General features: G+C 47.6%; 2 protein-coding genes across 5 annotated transcripts in view; one reads left to right on the forward strand and one right to left on the reverse strand.

Annotated features, from left to right (window-relative positions):
• Positions 1-18,058, forward strand: part of SYN1 (synapsin I) — a 107,633-nt gene that overhangs the window by 52,298 nt on the left and 37,277 nt on the right. For all 4 annotated transcript variants that reach the window (XM_066580000.1, XM_066580001.1, XM_066580003.1 and 1 more), the window contains exons 4-5: positions 2,213-2,369; positions 7,293-7,382. In XM_066580000.1, the coding sequence (XP_066436097.1) occupies positions 2,213-2,369; positions 7,293-7,382 (247 nt within the window). The remainder of the gene's footprint in view (positions 1-2,212; positions 2,370-7,292; positions 7,383-18,058) is intronic.
• TIMP1 (TIMP metallopeptidase inhibitor 1) lies at positions 11,684-17,609 on the reverse strand. The gene is made up of 6 exons (XM_066579999.1): positions 17,507-17,609; positions 16,778-16,904; positions 14,659-14,738; positions 14,249-14,366; positions 12,878-12,999; positions 11,684-12,161 (listed from the first exon to the last, which is right to left on the reverse strand). The coding sequence occupies exons 2-6, from the start codon at positions 16,884-16,886 to the stop codon at positions 11,961-11,963; spliced, it is 630 nt and encodes a 209-aa protein (XP_066436096.1). The 5' UTR covers positions 16,887-16,904; positions 17,507-17,609; the 3' UTR covers positions 11,684-11,960.

Here is an 18,058-nt window from a genome sequence, read left to right on the forward strand (position 1 = left end):
CCCCTTTAGTGGCCCAAGTAGTTATAGTGACCCCTTTAGTGACCCTAGTAGTAATAGTGACCCCCTATAGTGGCCCCAGGAGTAATAGTGACACCAATAATAATAGAGACCCCTTTAGTGGCGCAGTTGTAATAATGACCCCTTTGGTGGCCCCAGTAGTAATAGTTACTCTGTTAGTGAACCCAGTAGTAATAGTGACCTTTTTAGGTGCCCCAGTAGTCATAGTGATTCCAGTAGTAAAAATGACCCCTTTAGTGGCCCCTGTAGAAATAGTGACCCCAGTAGCAAAAGTGACCCCTTCAGTTGCCCCAGTAGTAATAGTGGCCACTTTACCCCAGTAGTAATTGTCCCACCTTTATTAGCCCCAATACTAATAGTGACCCCTTTAGTAGCCCCAGTAATAATAGTGACCCCTTTGGTGGCCCCAATAATAATAGTGGCCCCAGTAGTGATAGTCACTCTGTTAGTGACCCCAGTAGTAATAGTGACCCCAATAGTAATGGTCACTCTATTAGTGGCCCCAGTAGTAATAGTCATTCTGTTAGTGACCCCAGTAGTAATAGTAACCCCTTTAGTGGCTCCATTAGTAATAGTGACCCCCTAACTGGCCCCAGTAGTAATAGTGACCCCTTTAGTGGCACCAGTAGTAATAGTGACCCCAGTAGTAATAGTGGCCCCTTTAGTTACCCCTGTAGTAATTGTGACCCCCTTTATTGGCCCCAGTAGTTATAGTGACTCCAGTAGTATTAGTGACACCTTTAGTGGCCCCAATTAGTAATAGTGACCCCTTAATGTCCCCAGTAATAATAGTGACTTCAGTAGTAATAGTGACCCCTTTAGTGACCCCAGTAGTAATAGTGGCCCAAGTAGTAATAGTGACCCCTTTAGTGACCCTAGTAGTAATAGTGACCCCTATAGTGGCCCCAGGAGTAATAGTGACGCCAGTAATAATAGTGACCCCTTTAGTGGCGCAGTTGTAATAATGACCCCTTTGGTGGCCCCAGTAGTAATAGTGACCCCAGTAGTAATAGCTACTCTGTTAGGCACCCCAGTAGTAATGGTGATCTTTTTAGGTGCCCCAGTAGTAATAGTGACCCCTTGTGTGGCCCTATTAGTAATAGTGACCCCTTGTGTGGCCCCAGTAGTAATAGTGACCCCTTTAGTGGCCCCAGTAGTAATAGTGACTCCAGTAGTAATAATGACCCCTTTAGTGGCCCCTGTAGAAATAGTGACCCCAGTAGCAATAGTGGCCCCTTTATTTACCCCAGTAGTAATTGTCACCCCTTTATTAGCCCCAATAGTAATAGTGACCCCTTCAGTGGCCCCAGTAGTAATAGTGACCCCTTTGGTGGTCCCAATAATAATAGTGGCCCTAGTAGTGATAGTCACTCTGTTAGTGTCCCCAGTAGTAATAGTGACCCCAATAGTAATAGTCACTCTATTAGTGGCCCCAGTAGTAATAGTCATTCTGTTAGTGACCCCAGTAGTTATAGTGGCCCCAATAGTAATAGTGGCCCCAGTAGTAATAGTGATTTTCATTTGGCGGATACAATGGTCATAGTGATTGTAAATGTGGTGGGTAAGCTGGGCATAGTGATTGTAGACGAGGCAGGTATAATGGATATAGTGATTGTAGATTAAGGTGGGTATAATGGGCATAGTGATTTGGGTGAGGGGAGTACAATTGGCATTGTAGACTAGGCATAGTGAACCAACCTAATGGTTTTCTTCATCGCCTGTATGGGCTGTAGACAGTATTGAGTCCTGTGGATATTACTGGTTTCTGGTAATTAGAGCTTTCAAGCAGTTGGTATCATGAATGGAGCCCCCTGTACACCTGCACCCGACCGCATATGTGTGGCATCACTGGCGCTGTGCCCCCCACCGTGCCTGCACTGCCAGTTGACGCAGCATGGCAAACTTTGTCGCAGGGACTCACATCTGTAAATAACCACCTGAGCGCTACTGCTGGAGGCGCGGCCGCATCCAATACCCTGCTGAGAATGCCCGAACCTTAGAGCGCGGCCCTCGCTTGTTCTGCGGCCGTACATGATCTGGCTGCTGCATAAGTAGGCATGCTTGCACATCAGATGTAGAGGACGGCTGGGGTCTGTAGTGGCAGCCATATTAGTTTCTTCCCAGGGGCTGAGATGTACTGTGAAGGTTTTCCATTATAGTGTCTTGTCCGTCAGTCCCATCTGTGTTGTTGTAGGTCCCTGAAGCCGGACTTCGTCCTCATTCGTCAGCACGCTTTCAGCATGGCCCGGAATGGAGATTTCCGCAGCTTGGTGATCGGCCTGCAGTATGCCGGGGTCCCCAGCCTGAACTCGCTGCACTCCGTCTATAACTTCTGTGATAAGCCCTGGGTGGTGAGTGCTGATATACACATCCCTCTCTGTAGCAGGTAACGTCTTACAGTTCAGGGCCATTAAAGGGCCACAGCCAATGTCAGTAACTATATGCCTATAACTAAGTGAAGTCACGCCCCTTTAGAATGAATCGGACAGCATTTATTACTGTTAGGTACAGGTGTCAGTAAGAAGTGTGCCCACCATGAGCCACCGTACAGGTGTCAGTAAGAAGTGTGCCCACCATGAGCCGCCGTACAGGTGTCGGTAAGAAGTGTGCCCACCATGAGCCGCCGTACAGGTGTCAGTAAGAAGTGTGCCCACCATGAGCCGCCGTACAGCTGTCAGTAAGAAGTGTGCCCACCCTGAGCCACCGTACAGGTGTCAGTAAGAAGTGTGCCCACCATGAGCCGCCGTACAGGTGTCAGTAAGAAGTGTGCCCAACATGAGCCGCCATACAGGTGTCGGTAAGAAGTGTGCCCACCATGAGCCGCCGTACAGGTGTCAGTAAGAAGTGTGCCCACCATGAGCCGCCGTACAGGTGTCAGTAAGAAGTGTGCCCACCATGAGCCGCAGTACAGGTGTCAGTAAGAAGTGTGCCCACCATGAGCCGCCGTACAGGTGTCAGTAAGAGGTGTGCCCACCATGAGCCGCCGTACAGGTGTCAGTAAGAAGTGTGTCCACCATGAGCCGCCGTACAGGTGTCAGTAAGAAGTGTGCCCACCATGAGCCGCCGTACAGGTGTCAGTAAGAAGTGTGCCCACCATGAGCCGCCGTACAGGTGTCAGTAAGAAGTGTGCCCACCATGAGCACCAGTGCGGGTGTCAGTAAGAGGTGTGCCCACCATGAGCATCAATATGGGTATCAGTAAGAGGTGTGCCCACCATGAGCCGCCGTACAGGTGTCAGTAAGAAGTGTGCCCACCATGAGCCGCCGTACAGGTGTCAGTAAGAAGTGTGCCCACCATAAGCTCCCATGCAGGTGTCAGTAAGAAGTGTACCCAGCATAAGCCGCCATACAGGTGTCAGTAAGAAGTGTGCCCACCATGAGCATCAATATGGGTATCAGTAAGAGGTGTGCCCACCATGAGCATCAATATGGGTATCAGTAAGAAGTGTGCCCACCATGAGCACCAGTGCGGGTGTCAGTAAGAAGTGTGCCCACCATGAGCATCAATATGGGTATCAGTAAGAGGTGTGCCCACCATGAGCATCAATATGGGTATCAGTAAGAGGTGTGCCCACCATGAGCATCAATATGGGTATCAGTAAGAGGTGTGCCCACCATGAGCATCAATATGGGTATCAGTAAGAAGTGTGCCCACCATGAGCACCAGTGCGGGTGTCAGTAAGAAGTGTGCCCACCATGAGCATCAATATGGGTATCAGTAAGAGGTGTGCCCACCATGAGCATCAATATGGGTATCAGTAAGAAGTGTGCCCACCATGAGCACCAGTGAGGGTGTCAGTAAGAAGTGTGCCCACCATGAGCATCAATATGGGTATCAGTAAGAGGTGTGCCCACCATGAGCATCAATATGGGTATCAGTAAGAGGTGTGCCCACCATGAGCACCAGTGCGGGTGTCAGTAAGAGGTGTGCCCACCATGACTGGCGCAGTCTGTTGTACAGTTAGCGGTGGGTGGCCGTGTCCCAGAATGCTCTTTTGTGTATAAATGTGGGCCCATGCAGGCCAATCCATGTTCATGAGAGCTTGCACGGCGTGTCTAGTGGTGGCTGCGGTATGTGGACGGGAAAACGTGGGAGATTTGCCATATCCTCCTCGCTCGCAGTCAGACGTTTGGGTGCATGGAGTTCTAGCTCTACCATTTGGCGCACTTGGTTACCAAAATCTGTGCACAAAACAAGACCCTTCTTCCATGACGCGCTTCACCGCTTGTAGACTAAAACAGAACAAAGGGCTACTAATACACGGACTTCAAGCAGTCTTAAATATTAGTACGCTTCCGATGGAGAGACTTGGCCCTCCTTGTGGATGTCTGATCACTGGGGGTCCGTCCGCTGGGACCACCAACCAACCCCAGACCAGAAGACCTAAATGCCCCGGCGGTGCACAGAACACATTGATCTACGCCTGTCCCATAGAAGTGAATGCGGTGGAGGTCTAACATGCTCACCGTCTCTCTGGGGGTCCAAGCAGTAGGACCCCAAGTGATCACACATTACAGAGGGAAACCCCTCCACATACGCTGCTTACATTACAATAAAGGAACCGACGCTTTTAAATACCAGAGAGGATACTGTGTGATCAAACTGAGGGGGTAATGAAACGAGGCATCTCGGACCGCAGGCCACAGCTTGGTTTCCCATGCTGCACTTTATGCATGAAAAGGCACACGCCTCTTCGCATATTACAAGCCACACCCACTTCTAGCAAATGCGCTGGCATAAAAAGGGGGAAAAGTTAAAAATTTCTGACTTTTTTTTTTATTCCAGAAAGTGACAAAAAACCTTTCATAAATCTGTCCCAAAGTGTTTAGTTTCACAGCATGCTGTAAAGCAGGATGGTTCTCAGTGACACCTGGTGGTCAGCATGAAAACTGCAGTAGTTTATGATATAAAAGAAATATCTCTGAAATCAGTGCTGTTGACGTTTTCTGCCACGAGGTAATGACACATACCAGAGGCCACGAGGCTATGACACGTACCAGAGGCTACGAGGCTATGACACGTACCAGAGGCCACGAGGCTATGACACGTACCAGAGGCCACGAGGCTATGACACGTACCAGAGGCTACGAGGCTATGACACGTACCAGAGGCTACGAGGCTATGACACGTACCAGAGGCCACGAGGCTATGACACGTACCAGAGGCCACGAGGCTATGACACGTACCAGAGGCCACGAGGCTATGACACGTACCAGAGGCTATGACACGTACCAGAGGCCACGAGGCTATGACACGTACCAGAGGCTACAAGGCTATGACACGTACCAGAGGCCACGAGGCTATGACACGTACCAGCGGCCACGAGGCTATGACACGTACCAGCGGCCACGAGGCGATGACACGTACCAGAGGCCACGAGGCGATGACACGTACCAGCGGCCACGAGGCGATGACACGCACCAGCGGCCACGAGGCGATGACACGTACCAGCGGCCACGAGGCGATGACACGTACCAGAGGCCACGAGGCGATGACACGTACCAGGGGCCACGAGGCGATGACACGTACCAGGGGCCACGAGGCGATGACACGTACCAGGGGCCACGAGGCGATGACACGTACCAGAGGCCACGAGGCGATGACACGTACCAGAGGCCACGAGGCGATGACACGTACCAGAGGCCACGAGGCGATGACACGTACCAGAGGCCACGAGGCGATGACACGTACCAGAGGCCACGAGGCGATGACACGTACCAGAGGCCACGAGGCGATGACACGTACCAGAGGCCACGAGGCTATGACACGTACCAGAGGCCACGAGGCTATGACACGTACCAGAGGCCACGAGGCTATGACACGTACCAGAGGCCACGAGGCTATGACACGTACCAGAGGCCACGAGGCTATGACACGTACCAGAGGCCACGAGGCTATGACACGTACCAGCGGCCACGAGGCGATGACACGTACCAGAGGCCACGAGGCGATGACACGTACCTGAGGCCACGAGGCGATGACACGTACCAGAGGCCACGAGGCGATGACACGTACCTGAGGCCACGAGGCGATGACACGTACCAGAGGCCACGAGGCGATGACACGTACCAGGGGCCACGAGGCTATGACACGTACCAGGGGCCACGAGGCTATGACACGTACCAGAGGCCACGAGGCTATGACACGTACCAGAGGCCACGAGGCTATGACACGTACCAGCGGCCACGAGGCGATGACACGTACCAGAGGCCACGAGGCGATGACATGTACTAGAGGCCACGAGGCGATGACACATAGTAGAGGCCACAAGGCGATGACACGTACCAGAGGCCACGAGGCGATGACAAGTACCAGAGGCCACGAGGCGATGACACGTACCAGAGGCCACGAGGCGATGACACGTACTAGAGGCCACGAGGCGATGACACATAGTAGAGGCCACGAGGCGATGACACGTACCAGAGGCCACGAGGCTATGACACGTACCAGAGGCTACGAGGCTATGACACGTACCAGCGGCCACGAGGCGATGACACGTACCAGAGGCCACGAGGCGATGACACGTACCAGAGGCCACGAGGCGATGACACGTACCAGAGGCCACGAGGCGATGACACGTACCAGGGGCCATGAGGCTATGACACGTCCAAGGGGCCACGAGGCGATGACACGTACCAGAGGACACAAGGCGATGACACGCACCAGAGGCCACGCGCGATGACATGTACCAGCGGCCACGAGGCAATGAGACGTACCAGAGGCCACAAGGCGATGACACGTACCAGAGGCCACGAGGCGATGACACGTACCAGAGGCCACGAGGCACATTTATGACTGCTTTTACACAACTTTCTTGCATAAAAAAAGGCACAGATGTTTACGTAAATATGTATTTACTCAAAAAATTGTAACTTCTGTCCAGTCCGGCCCCGACCATTTTTCAAAAAGTGTGAGAAGCTTGCTGGGAGGGGTAATGGCCACCCGGCCCAACAGATTTATGTGTAAAAGTGCCTTAAATTATACCAGAAATGTACGCTGGGTCAGAGCAAGCGGTGCACGGAGCTCCCAGGATGTTCCAATACATGAAGAGGTTAGCGCCTCTTCATGTGTGCCGGGAAAGTCCTACTACACCCGGCATCAGAGATACCAGGCTAGTAATATCCCCCTATATACTGGGGCTGCTCTGCGGCTCCCCCATTAGGTGGTGTCGTTCACTGCGCCCGAGGCATTTAGCTTCAGTAAGCGTTTTCTTAACCTTTTGTTCGGTAATATTCGGTCAGAACCCCTTAACCGCGCTGTCATTTGTCTTACAGTTTTCTCAACTGGTTCGCCTGCAAAGGAAGCTGGGGTCCGAGGAATTCCCTCTCATCGAGCAAACGTACTACCCCAACCACAAGGAGATGGTGAGTCACAGACCAGTAATATCGCTGAAGCCCCCACAAAGCCTCACTGCTCACAGTTGCACCTAGAGGGGATATTGATGCAGCTGATGTAATCAATAACACCTTGTTTTCAGTACCGTGTCCTGTAGTGACCCCAGACTGATGCAGCAATACTGTACATACAGGTTATGTCACCCCGCCAAGATGAGTCTGTCCAGGAGGACATGACGTGTCATGGAATAAATTTAGAAATCTGCACTCATAAAACCACTAACACAAAACAGATGTCTAACTATAGAATTCTGAATTTAGCTTGAAGTTTACTTTCTCCAAATTCCAAGAACTCCATTCACTCTCAGTGTCACATTGAGTTCTATGTTACTTATCAACTTCGGTCACAACCGAAAAAGAATAAAACTACTAGAATACTGCCCCCTATGTACAAGAATATAACTACTATAATACTGCCTCCTATGTACAAGAATATAACTACTATAATACTGCCCACTATGTACAAGAATATAACTACTATAATACTGCTCCCTATGTACAAGAATATAACTACTATAATACTGCCCCCTATGTACAAGAATAGAACTACTATAATACTGCCCCCTATGTACAAGAATATAACTACTATAATACTGCCCCCTATGTACAAGAATATAACTACTATAATACTGCCCCCTATGTACAAGAATATAACTACTATAATACTGCCCCCGATGTACAAGAATATAACTACTATAATACTGCCCCCTATGTACAAGAATATAACTACTATAATACTGCCCCCTATGTACAAGAATATAACTACTATAATACTGCCCCCTATGTACAAGAATATAACTACTATAATACTGCTCCTTATGTACAAGAATATAACTACTATAATACTGCTCCTATGTACAAGAATATAACTACTATAATACTGCCCCCTATGTACAAGAATATAACTACTATAATACTGACCCCTATGTACAAGAATATAACTACTATAATACTGCCTCCTATGTACAAGAATATAACTACTATAATACTGCCCACTATGTACAAGAATATAACTACTATAATACTGCCTCCTATGTACAAGAATATAACTACTATAATACTGCTCCTATGTACAAGAATATAACTACTATAATACTGCCCCCTATGTACAAGAATATAACTACTATAATACTGCCCCCTATATACAAGAATATAACTACTATAATACTGCCTCCTATGTACAAGAATATAACTACTATAATACTGCTTCCTATGTACAAGAATATAACTACTATAATACTGCCCCCTATATACAAGAATATACCTACTATAATACTGCCCCCTATGTACAGGAATATAACTACTATAATACTGCCCCCTATATACAAGAATATACCTACTATAATACTGCCCCCTATGTACAAGAATATAACTACTATAATACTGCCCCCTATGTACAAGAATATAACTACTATAATACTGCCCCCTATGTACAAGAATATAACTACTATAATACTGCCCCCCTATGTACAAGAATATAACTACTATAATACTGCCCCCTATGTACAAGAATATAACTACTATAATACTGCTTCCTATGTACAAGAATATAACTACTATAATACTGCTCCTATATACAAGAATATAACTACTATAATACTGCCCTCTATGTACAAGAATATAACTTCTATAATACTGCCTCCTATGTAAAAGAATATAACTACTATAATACTGCTCCCTATGTACAAGTATATAACTACTATAATACTGCCCCCTATGTACAAGAATATAACTACTATAATACTGCCTCCTATGTACAAGAATATAACTACTATAATACTGCCCCCTATGTAGAAGAATATAACTGCTATAATACTGCCCCCTATGTACAAGAATATAACTACTATAATACTGGCCCCTATGTACAAGAATATAACTACTATAATACTGCCCCCTATATACAAGAATATAACTACTATAATACTGCCTCCTATGTACAAGAATATAACTACTATAATACTGCCTCCTATGTACAAGAATATAACTACTATAATACTGCTCCTATGTACAAGAATATAACTACTATAATACTGCCCCCTATATACAAGAATATAACTACTATAATACTGCCTCCTATGTACAAGAATATAACTGCTATAATACTGCCCCCTATGTACAAGAATATAACTACTATAATACTGCCCCCTATGTACAAGAATATAACTACTACAATACTGCCCTCTATGTACAAGAATATAACTACTATAATACTGCCCCTATGTACAAGAATATAACTACTATAATACTGCTCCTATGTACAAGAATATAACTACTATAATACTGCCCCCTATGTACAAGAATATAACTACTATAATACTGCCTCCTATGTACAAGAATATAACTACTATAATACTGCCCCCTATGTACAAGAATATAACTACTATAATACTGCCCGCTATGTACAAGAATATAACTACTATAATACTGCCCCCTATGTACAAGAATATAACTACTATAATACTGCCCCCTATGTACAAGAATATAACTACTATAATACTGCCCCCTATGTACAAGAATATAACTACTATAATACTGCCCCCTATGTACAAGAATATAACTACTATAATACTGCCCCCTATGTACAAGAATATAACTACTATAATACTGCCCCCTATGTACAAGAATATAACTACTATAATACTGCCCCCTATGTACAAGAATATAACTACTATAATACTGCCCCCTATGTACAAGAATATAACTACTATAATACTACCTCCTATGTACAAGAATATAACTACTATAATACTGCCCCCTACGTACAAGAATATAACTTCTATAACACTGCCCCCTATGTACAAGCATATAACTGCTATAATACTACCTCCTATGTACAAGAATATAACTACTATAATACTGCCCCCTACGTACAAGAATATAACTTCTATAACACTGCCCCCTATGTACAAGAATATAACTACTATAATACTGCCCCCCTATGTACAAGAATATAACTACTATAATACTGCCCCCTATGTACAAGAATATAACTACTATAATACTGCCCCCTATGTACAAGAATATAACTACTATAATACTGCCCCCTATGTACAAGAATATAACTACTATAATACTGCCCCCTATGTACAAGAATATAACTACTATAATACTGCCCCCTATGTACAAGAATATAACTACTATAATACTACCTCCTATGTACAAGAATATAACTACTATAATACTGCCCCCTATGTACAAGAATATAACTACTATAATACTGCCCCCTATGTACAAGAATATAACTACTATAATACTGCCCCCTATGTACAAGAATATAACTACTATAATACTGCTCCCTATGGACAAGAATATAACTACTATAATACTGCCCCCCTATGTACAAGAATATAACTACTATAATACTGCCCCCTATGTACAAGAATATAACTACTATAATACTGCCCCCTATGTACAAGAATATAACTACTATAATACTGCCCCCTATGTACAAGAATATAACTACTATAATACTGCCCCTATGTACAAGAATATAACTACTATAATACTGCCCCCTATGTACAAGAATATAACTACTATAATACTGCCTCCAATGTACAAGAATATAACTACTATAATACTGCCCCCTATGTACAAGAATATAACTACTATAATACTGCCCCCTATGTACAAGAATATAACTACTATAATACTGCCCCCTATGTACAAGAATATAACTACTATAATACTGCCCCCTATGTACAAGAATATAACTACTATAATACTGCCCCCTATGTACAAGAATATAACTACTATAATACTGCCTCCTATGTACAAGAATATAACTACTATAATACTGCCCCCTATGTACAAGAATATAACTACTATAATACTGCCCCCTATGTACAAGAATATAACTACTATAATACTGCCCCCTATGTACAAGAATATAACTACTATAATACTGCCCCCTACGTACAAGAATATAACTTCTATAACACTGCCCCCTATGTACAAGCATATAACTGCTATAATACTGCCCCCTATGTACAAGAATATAACTACTATAATACTGCCCCCTACGTACAAGAATATAACTACTATAATACTGCCTCCTATGTACAAGAATATAACTACTATAATACTGCCCCTATGTACAAGAATATAACTACTATAATACTGCTCCCTATGTACAAGAATATAACTACTATAATACTGCCTCCTATGTACAAGAATATAACTACTATAATACTGCCCCCTTTGTATAAGAATATACCTCCTGTTATGCGGGCGGTTCGGCCGTGCTGCGGTATATATGATGGAATGATATCAGATTTATGTACAAAAAAATCTCCTACATTTATTACAGACTGTTACATACATGACACACGTTACATATGAAGCAGTTAGGGGTTTCCGGTGACGATCGCACTGAGTTCATACATTAGCTTTCGGATGAAGCTCTCTAGTAGCAGAGGACACAGGATGGGGGTTGTATCCCCTGGCTGCACACTATGGATCTGCCCTCGTTGGGTGGTCGGTGAGGTCATGTGACGGTGCCGTTTGGTGCCGAGGGTCTTGAATCGTGCTGGGTTGACACCACGGATCCTCTTACTGGGCGGTGGCGTTGCTGTTGGCGTACGTACGGGACTTCAAGCTGTTCCAGATACACATGTTGTCACCCTTGTTGACGCAGGCCCAGGTTGTGGCCTGATGACTGGCGTACACTGACTTTCTGCGCATCAGCGGGTCGGTCCAGAGGCACTGCAGAGGACTGTCCACTGCACACGGCACGCTGAAGCACTGCTTGACCTGCAAGGGAACACAAGCTAATTATCTCCGCAGAAGTCTGTGGCCAACTAATGCACAGCAGCCAATCAGAACAAGCTGAGCTGCAGTGTAAAGCATGGAGTCAGAGCAGCCTCTACATTTGCTCAGGTAGCAATTAGATTTTAAACTACCTGAGATTCCAAAAGTGAAGCTACAGATCATATCCGTGCCCAGATGGAGTGCAGCTGCAGTATAAAGTAGCAGAAAGGATTAAACCCGAGTCTCTGATGAGGCAGGAAGTGGATTAGAAGCTACATCCGAATCCAGCACCCCCGTTGTCTGAGGGTTGTGTCTGGTATTGGAGCTGAGCTGCAATTCCTTGAACAACCAATGGACAAGGGTGGCGCTGTGTTTGAAAGAAAGAACCCGTGATTTTCTAACTTGGGACAACCCCTTTAAGTTGGAGCCAGTGGTACTAGGTATACTCTAATGGAGCACAACTGCAGTGTAAAGTATGAGGAAAGCAGAAAGGAGCAGGCTGAGCCTCTGATAAGGAGCTGCTGATCATACACCCATCGTGGGACATAGCTGCAGTGTAAAGCAGGTGGGCAGGAGGCGGAGCCTCTAATGAGGATCTCAGTGAATCCGCAGGAAGTAGTTACTCCAGTTGCTCGTCTCACTAGTGCTTTAGTTGGTCCCCGGACATGCACTACATGTCCCAGCATGCTGTGGATTCTGTATCTGAGTGGGGGCCTCACCTGGCAGTCACAGTGCTTGGCGTAGACCTGCAGGAAGCCCCTCTTCTGGCCGAGGGTCAGGGTGGCCCATGGCACCACGAAGCTGCAGCTGTTTATGTAAACCTTCTCATCCACGATGGAGCCTGCGTGCAACGAAGGAAAGGTTAGAGATGGATGATGGGGGTTGTAGGCATTACAGCGGCCGCACAGAGAACCCTGGATACTACAGTGGGATGATAGGAGTCGGTGCGTCAGAGAGGGGTTGTCAGCAGAGGGATGATAGGAGTCAGTGCGTCAGGGAGGGGTTGTCAGCAGAGGGATGATAGGAGTCGGTGCGTCAGGGAGGGGTAGTCAGCAGAGGGATGATAGGAGTCGGTGCGTCAGGGAGGGGTAGTCAGCAGAGGGATGATAGGAGTCTGTGCGTCAGGGAGGGGTAGTCAGCAGAGGGATGATAGGAGTCAGTGCGTCAGGGAGGGGTTGTCAGCAGAGGGATGATAGGAGTCGGTGCGTCAGGGAGAGGTTGTCAGCAGAGGGATGATAGGAGTCGGTGCGTCAGGGAGGGGTTGTCAGCAGAGGGATGATAGGAGTCGGTGCGTCAGAGAGGGGTTGTCAACAGAGGGATGATAGGAGTCAGTGCGTCAGGGAGCGGTTGTCAGCAGAGGGATGATAGGAGTCAGTGCATCAGAGAGGGGTTGTCAGCAGAGGGAGGATAGGAGTCGGTGCGTCAGGGAGGGGTTGTCAGCAGAGGGATGATAGGAGTCGGTGCCTCAGAGAGGGGTTGTCAGCAGAGGGATGATAGGAGTCGGTGCGTCAGGGAGGGGTTGTCAGCAGACGGATGATAGGAGTCGGTGCGTCAGGGAGGGGTTGTCAGCAGAGGGATGATAGGAGTCGGTGCCTCAGAGAGGGGTTGTCAGCAGAGGGATGATAGGAGTCGGTGCGTCAGGGAGGGGTTGTCAGCAGACGGATGATAGGAGTCAGTGCATCAAGGAGGGGTTGTCAGCAGATGGATGATAGGAGTCGGTGCGTCAGGGAGGGGTTGTCAGCAGAGGGATAATAGGAGTCGGTGCGTCAGGGAGGGGTTGTCAGCAGAGGGATGATAGGAGTCGGTGAGTCAGCGAGGGGTGGTCAGCAGGGGGATGATAGGAGTCGGTGCGTCAGGGAGGGGTGGTCAGCAGAGGGATGATAGGAGTCAGTGCGTCAGGGAGGGGTTGTCAGCAGAGGGATGATAGGAGTTGGTGCATCAAGGAGGGGTTGTCAGCAGAGGGATGATAGGAGTCGGTGCGTTAAGGAAGGGTTGTCAGCAGAGGGAGGATAGGAGTTGATAGAGGCTTGAAGCCATTGTCGATTGGACTGGCAGCAGCCAGTAGGGGGCAGTGTGCAGACTTCACTCACCGGCCACCAGGAACTCTTCACTCTTGTTACTGGAGGGGTGTTGGTAGCCGCACAGACTCTCCATCTTCGGGCTGTACACAAACTGGATGTCATCAAATTCTTTTGGAGCCTTGATAATCTGATGAGACAGGATGTATATACGTTTAGCGGTCTGCCCTATAGAATCCCCTGTGGTCATCAGGTTACTGGCCCTTTAAGCAGCGTTGGCACACTTCTGGCTGGCGTGCTAGGTTGGTAGTGTCTCTGTGCAGCCTTTCATAGATATGGCGCCATTAGAACATAGTGCAGCACCTAACTGGTTAATGAGCAGAGAGATGGGAGCTCTGCCGACAGGAGCGCAATTACCCAACATGCAAAGTTCCGAACCGGTGCCTAAAGTAAGTGCTCCGTCCTAAGCCGGAGGGACCTACCTTGGTGGCTTTAACCTCGAACTCGGTCCAGTGCTCCCGCTCGGCACAGTCCTTCTGCCCAATGAACTTTCCTCGGAAAACTGCAAACATATAATTGGCAGATCAGACCGGGCCGTAATAAGACACAAGCTTCAGGCGTTGTGGAACTGCAACTTCCAGCAGCTCCACAAGCTGACAGGGTGTGCTGGGAGTTGTAGTTTCATAGTAGGTCATTAACATGCAGGATGTACCTGCCCGGTGCCCAGCCCATGTGAGGCTATATTGACCCAACATTACCTGCCCAAAGTCTGTTCCCTCCCAATTCCAAGTACCACCTAATGGACACATAATACAGCCATTCATCAGAACCGTGGCACGTGTCGTGTCAGTGCGGGCGGCACCCTGTACTAAGTCATGTGTAGGCGCAGCACAGCCCTGTTCTGACAGCAGACTCCTGCAGCAACCCATGTCTGCAGATTACTGGCTTCCTCTCCACAGACTACAGGCTGCCACGAAATCTAAACTGTAGCCTAAGTTTAAGGTCTGGCCACTGTGTACATACATTACTTATCATGCATTATACTCCAGAGCTGCAATCACTATTCTGCTGGTGGAGTCACTGTGTACATACATTACTTATCATGCATTATACTCCAGAGCTACAATCACTATTCTGCTGGTGGAGTCACTGTGTACATACATTACTTATCCTGTACTGATCCTGAGTTACATCCTGTATTATACTCCAGAGCTGCACTCACTATTCTGCTGGTGGAGTCACCTATGTACATACATTACTTATCCTGTACTGATCCTGAGGTACATCCTGTATTATACTCCAGAGCTGCGCTCACTATTCTGCTGGTGGAGTCACTGTGTACATACATTACTTATCCTGTACTAGTCCTGAGTTACATCCTGTATTATACTCCAGAGCTGCACTCACTATTCTGCTGATGGAGTCACTGTATACATACATTACTTATCCTGTACTGACCCTTAGTCACATCCTGTATTATACCCCAGAGCTGCACTCACTATTCTGCTGGTAGAGTCACTGTGTACATACATTACTTATCCTGTACTGCTCCTGAGTTACATCCTGTATTATACTCCAGAGCTGCACTCACTATTCTGCTGGTGGAGTCACTGTGTACATACATTACTTATCATGCATTATACTCCAGAGCTGCAATCACTATTCTGCTGGTGGAGTCACTGTGTACATACATTACTTATCATGCATTATACTCCAGAGCTGCAATCACTATTCTGCTGGTGGAGTCACTGTGTACATACATTACTTATCATGCATTATACTCCAGTGCTGCGCTCACTATTCTGCTGGTGGAGTCACTGTGTACATACATTACTTATCCTGTACTGACCCTGAGTTACATCCTGTATTATACTCCAGAGCTGCACTCACTATTCTGCTGGTGGAGTCACTGTGTACATACATTACTTATCCTGTACTGATCCTGAGTTACATCCTGTATTATACCCCAGAGCTGCACTCACTATTCTGCTGGTAGAGTCACTGTGTACATACATTACTTATCCTGTACTGATCCTGAGTTACATCCTGTATTATACCCCAGAGCTGCACTCACTATTCTGCTGGTGGAGTCACTGTGTACATACATTACTTATCCTGTACTGACCCTGAGTTACATCCTGTATTATACTCCAGAGCTGCACTCACTACTCTGCTGGTGGAGTCACTGTGTACATACATTACTTATCCTGTACTGCTCCTGAGTTACATCCTGTATTATACTCCAGAGCTGCATTCATAGCTCTTCAAACTTCAGAGCTGAAATCTCCCAGCATTCTCTGCTTGTTCAGCGTCTGCTCTGGTGCTGTGCAGTCTGGAAGGGTCATCTTACACCAGACTCTGTACAACTGCACTGTTGACCACCAGCTTGCTGACTGTTTCTAGTACAACCAGCAGCATTGGTTGTGTGAGGATCAGACTGCTGACTGCATGTTCTGTCCTGCTGTGGTGGGCGGTCAGGGTGGCACACCCCCTGTTTGGGCAGACATGGCACTGCGGTGAATGAGGGTTGGTGTTCCTGCACCCAGCGCTCCACACAAGATTTATGTGAAACCCTTTTGTGCAAAACATTTCATGACTTACCGACAGGCGAATCACAGAAGACGCTCTGGGGGTGGCGAGGGCCGCACGTGCAGGACCATGCTTCTTGGCTCAAGCACCCCAAAATCATCAGCACCACCAGGGAGAACATTGTGCCAGCGGGTCCGATCTGTAGGAGTAACAATGCCATCAGCACCCCGTAAGATACTTCCCTGGCAGCGGGGGGCGCCCTGCAGGAAAGGACTGGAGATGTGCTTAGAAGGGAGATGGCCGCCTTGTGGTTTGGGCAGGAAGCGGGTGAACGCCTTCATATAGTGAAGCTCTAAGTTGTGTGATTTTGGGAACAGAGGGGTTAAATTGTCAGATGCTGAAAGTCGCTGTTGGAGACGGGATGACAGCTGTGGCGCTGCTTCTGGAGGATGATGAGTGCAGTAGTGACGCAGGGCTCCGTTGGATGATGGGTTTAGTGGTGGCAGACGGCAGGGTTCAAAGAAAAGTTTACTCTAAAAAGTTTGGGGTCAGTAACAGACTTGTGAGCTCAGCGGCCGGGCGGGCTGCGAGAGGCCGGGGGCTACCGGGGTGGTATTCACAGAAGATGATGGGTTAAGGGACCAGGTGGCAGGAAACAAGGGGTTAAGGCAGTCCCAAATGCAAGTTGTAAAAGGTGGCGAGATAGCTAAAGGGTTAATCAGCGCTCACGATTGGATTTTCCAAGAGCCTGAGTGGAAGGGGTTAAGTTATGTTGGCACGCAGGTGATGGCGGCTCCTTACCTGGATGTGGCGGTGTCAGCGGGTCTGAAGCTCTGCATCTCTCTCCATTCCACCTCTGCTATTTAAAGCGTCTCCGTCCCCCTCCCTCTGTGATGTGATTGGCCGGGAGCCCAGGAGCCCGCCCCATTAGTCACAGATTTCAAAACAGGAAGAGATCAATCGGAAAGCTGGGAAATGCGTCTGGTCATCTAGAGTGACCACCAAGCCGGGCGCTGCGGGGAGGGCGAGCGGGTGGCCGTGCATGCTGGGTAATCCATACCTCTGCTCATGTCCAAAGCCACATCATATAGTTCTAACATAAAGGTTAGGAGCCGGAGCAATCCCCGTCCTCCCCAGCCGGCGCACACATGTACAGGCGGGGATGCAGCAGTGTATGTTAGCGGTCCTTATATGTGGAGGGCGTAGAACATAGCAGCTCGAGGCGCAATACACATCCACTGACCGGCGCTATATTAGAGGTACCACCCCAATTCTAGACTCCCTGGACCTGTATTAGACCCCCGGCCCGCTCATGTTTGGCGCTCCCCTGTACGGTAATTCTCCCCGTGACCC

This window comes from Eleutherodactylus coqui, chromosome 10 (genome assembly GCF_035609145.1).
Source record: "Eleutherodactylus coqui strain aEleCoq1 chromosome 10, aEleCoq1.hap1, whole genome shotgun sequence".
Classification (NCBI taxonomy): domain Eukaryota; kingdom Metazoa; phylum Chordata; class Amphibia; order Anura; family Eleutherodactylidae; genus Eleutherodactylus; species Eleutherodactylus coqui.

Bases quoted from the DNA above. Each gene is read 5' to 3' on its own strand.
- TIMP1 (XM_066579999.1), bottom strand. From the start codon at position 16,886: ATGTTCTCCCTGGTGGTGCTGATGATTTTGGGGTGCTTGAGCCAAGAA. The intron at 13,000-14,248 runs GTGAGTGAAGTC...CGTTGCACGCAG, and splicing joins TGAAGAGTTCCTGGTGGCCG to GCTCCATCGTGGATGAGAAG. The intron at 12,162-12,877 runs GTGAGGCCCCCA...GTTCCCTTGCAG, and splicing joins CCAAGCACTGTGACTGCCAG to GTCAAGCAGTGCTTCAGCGT.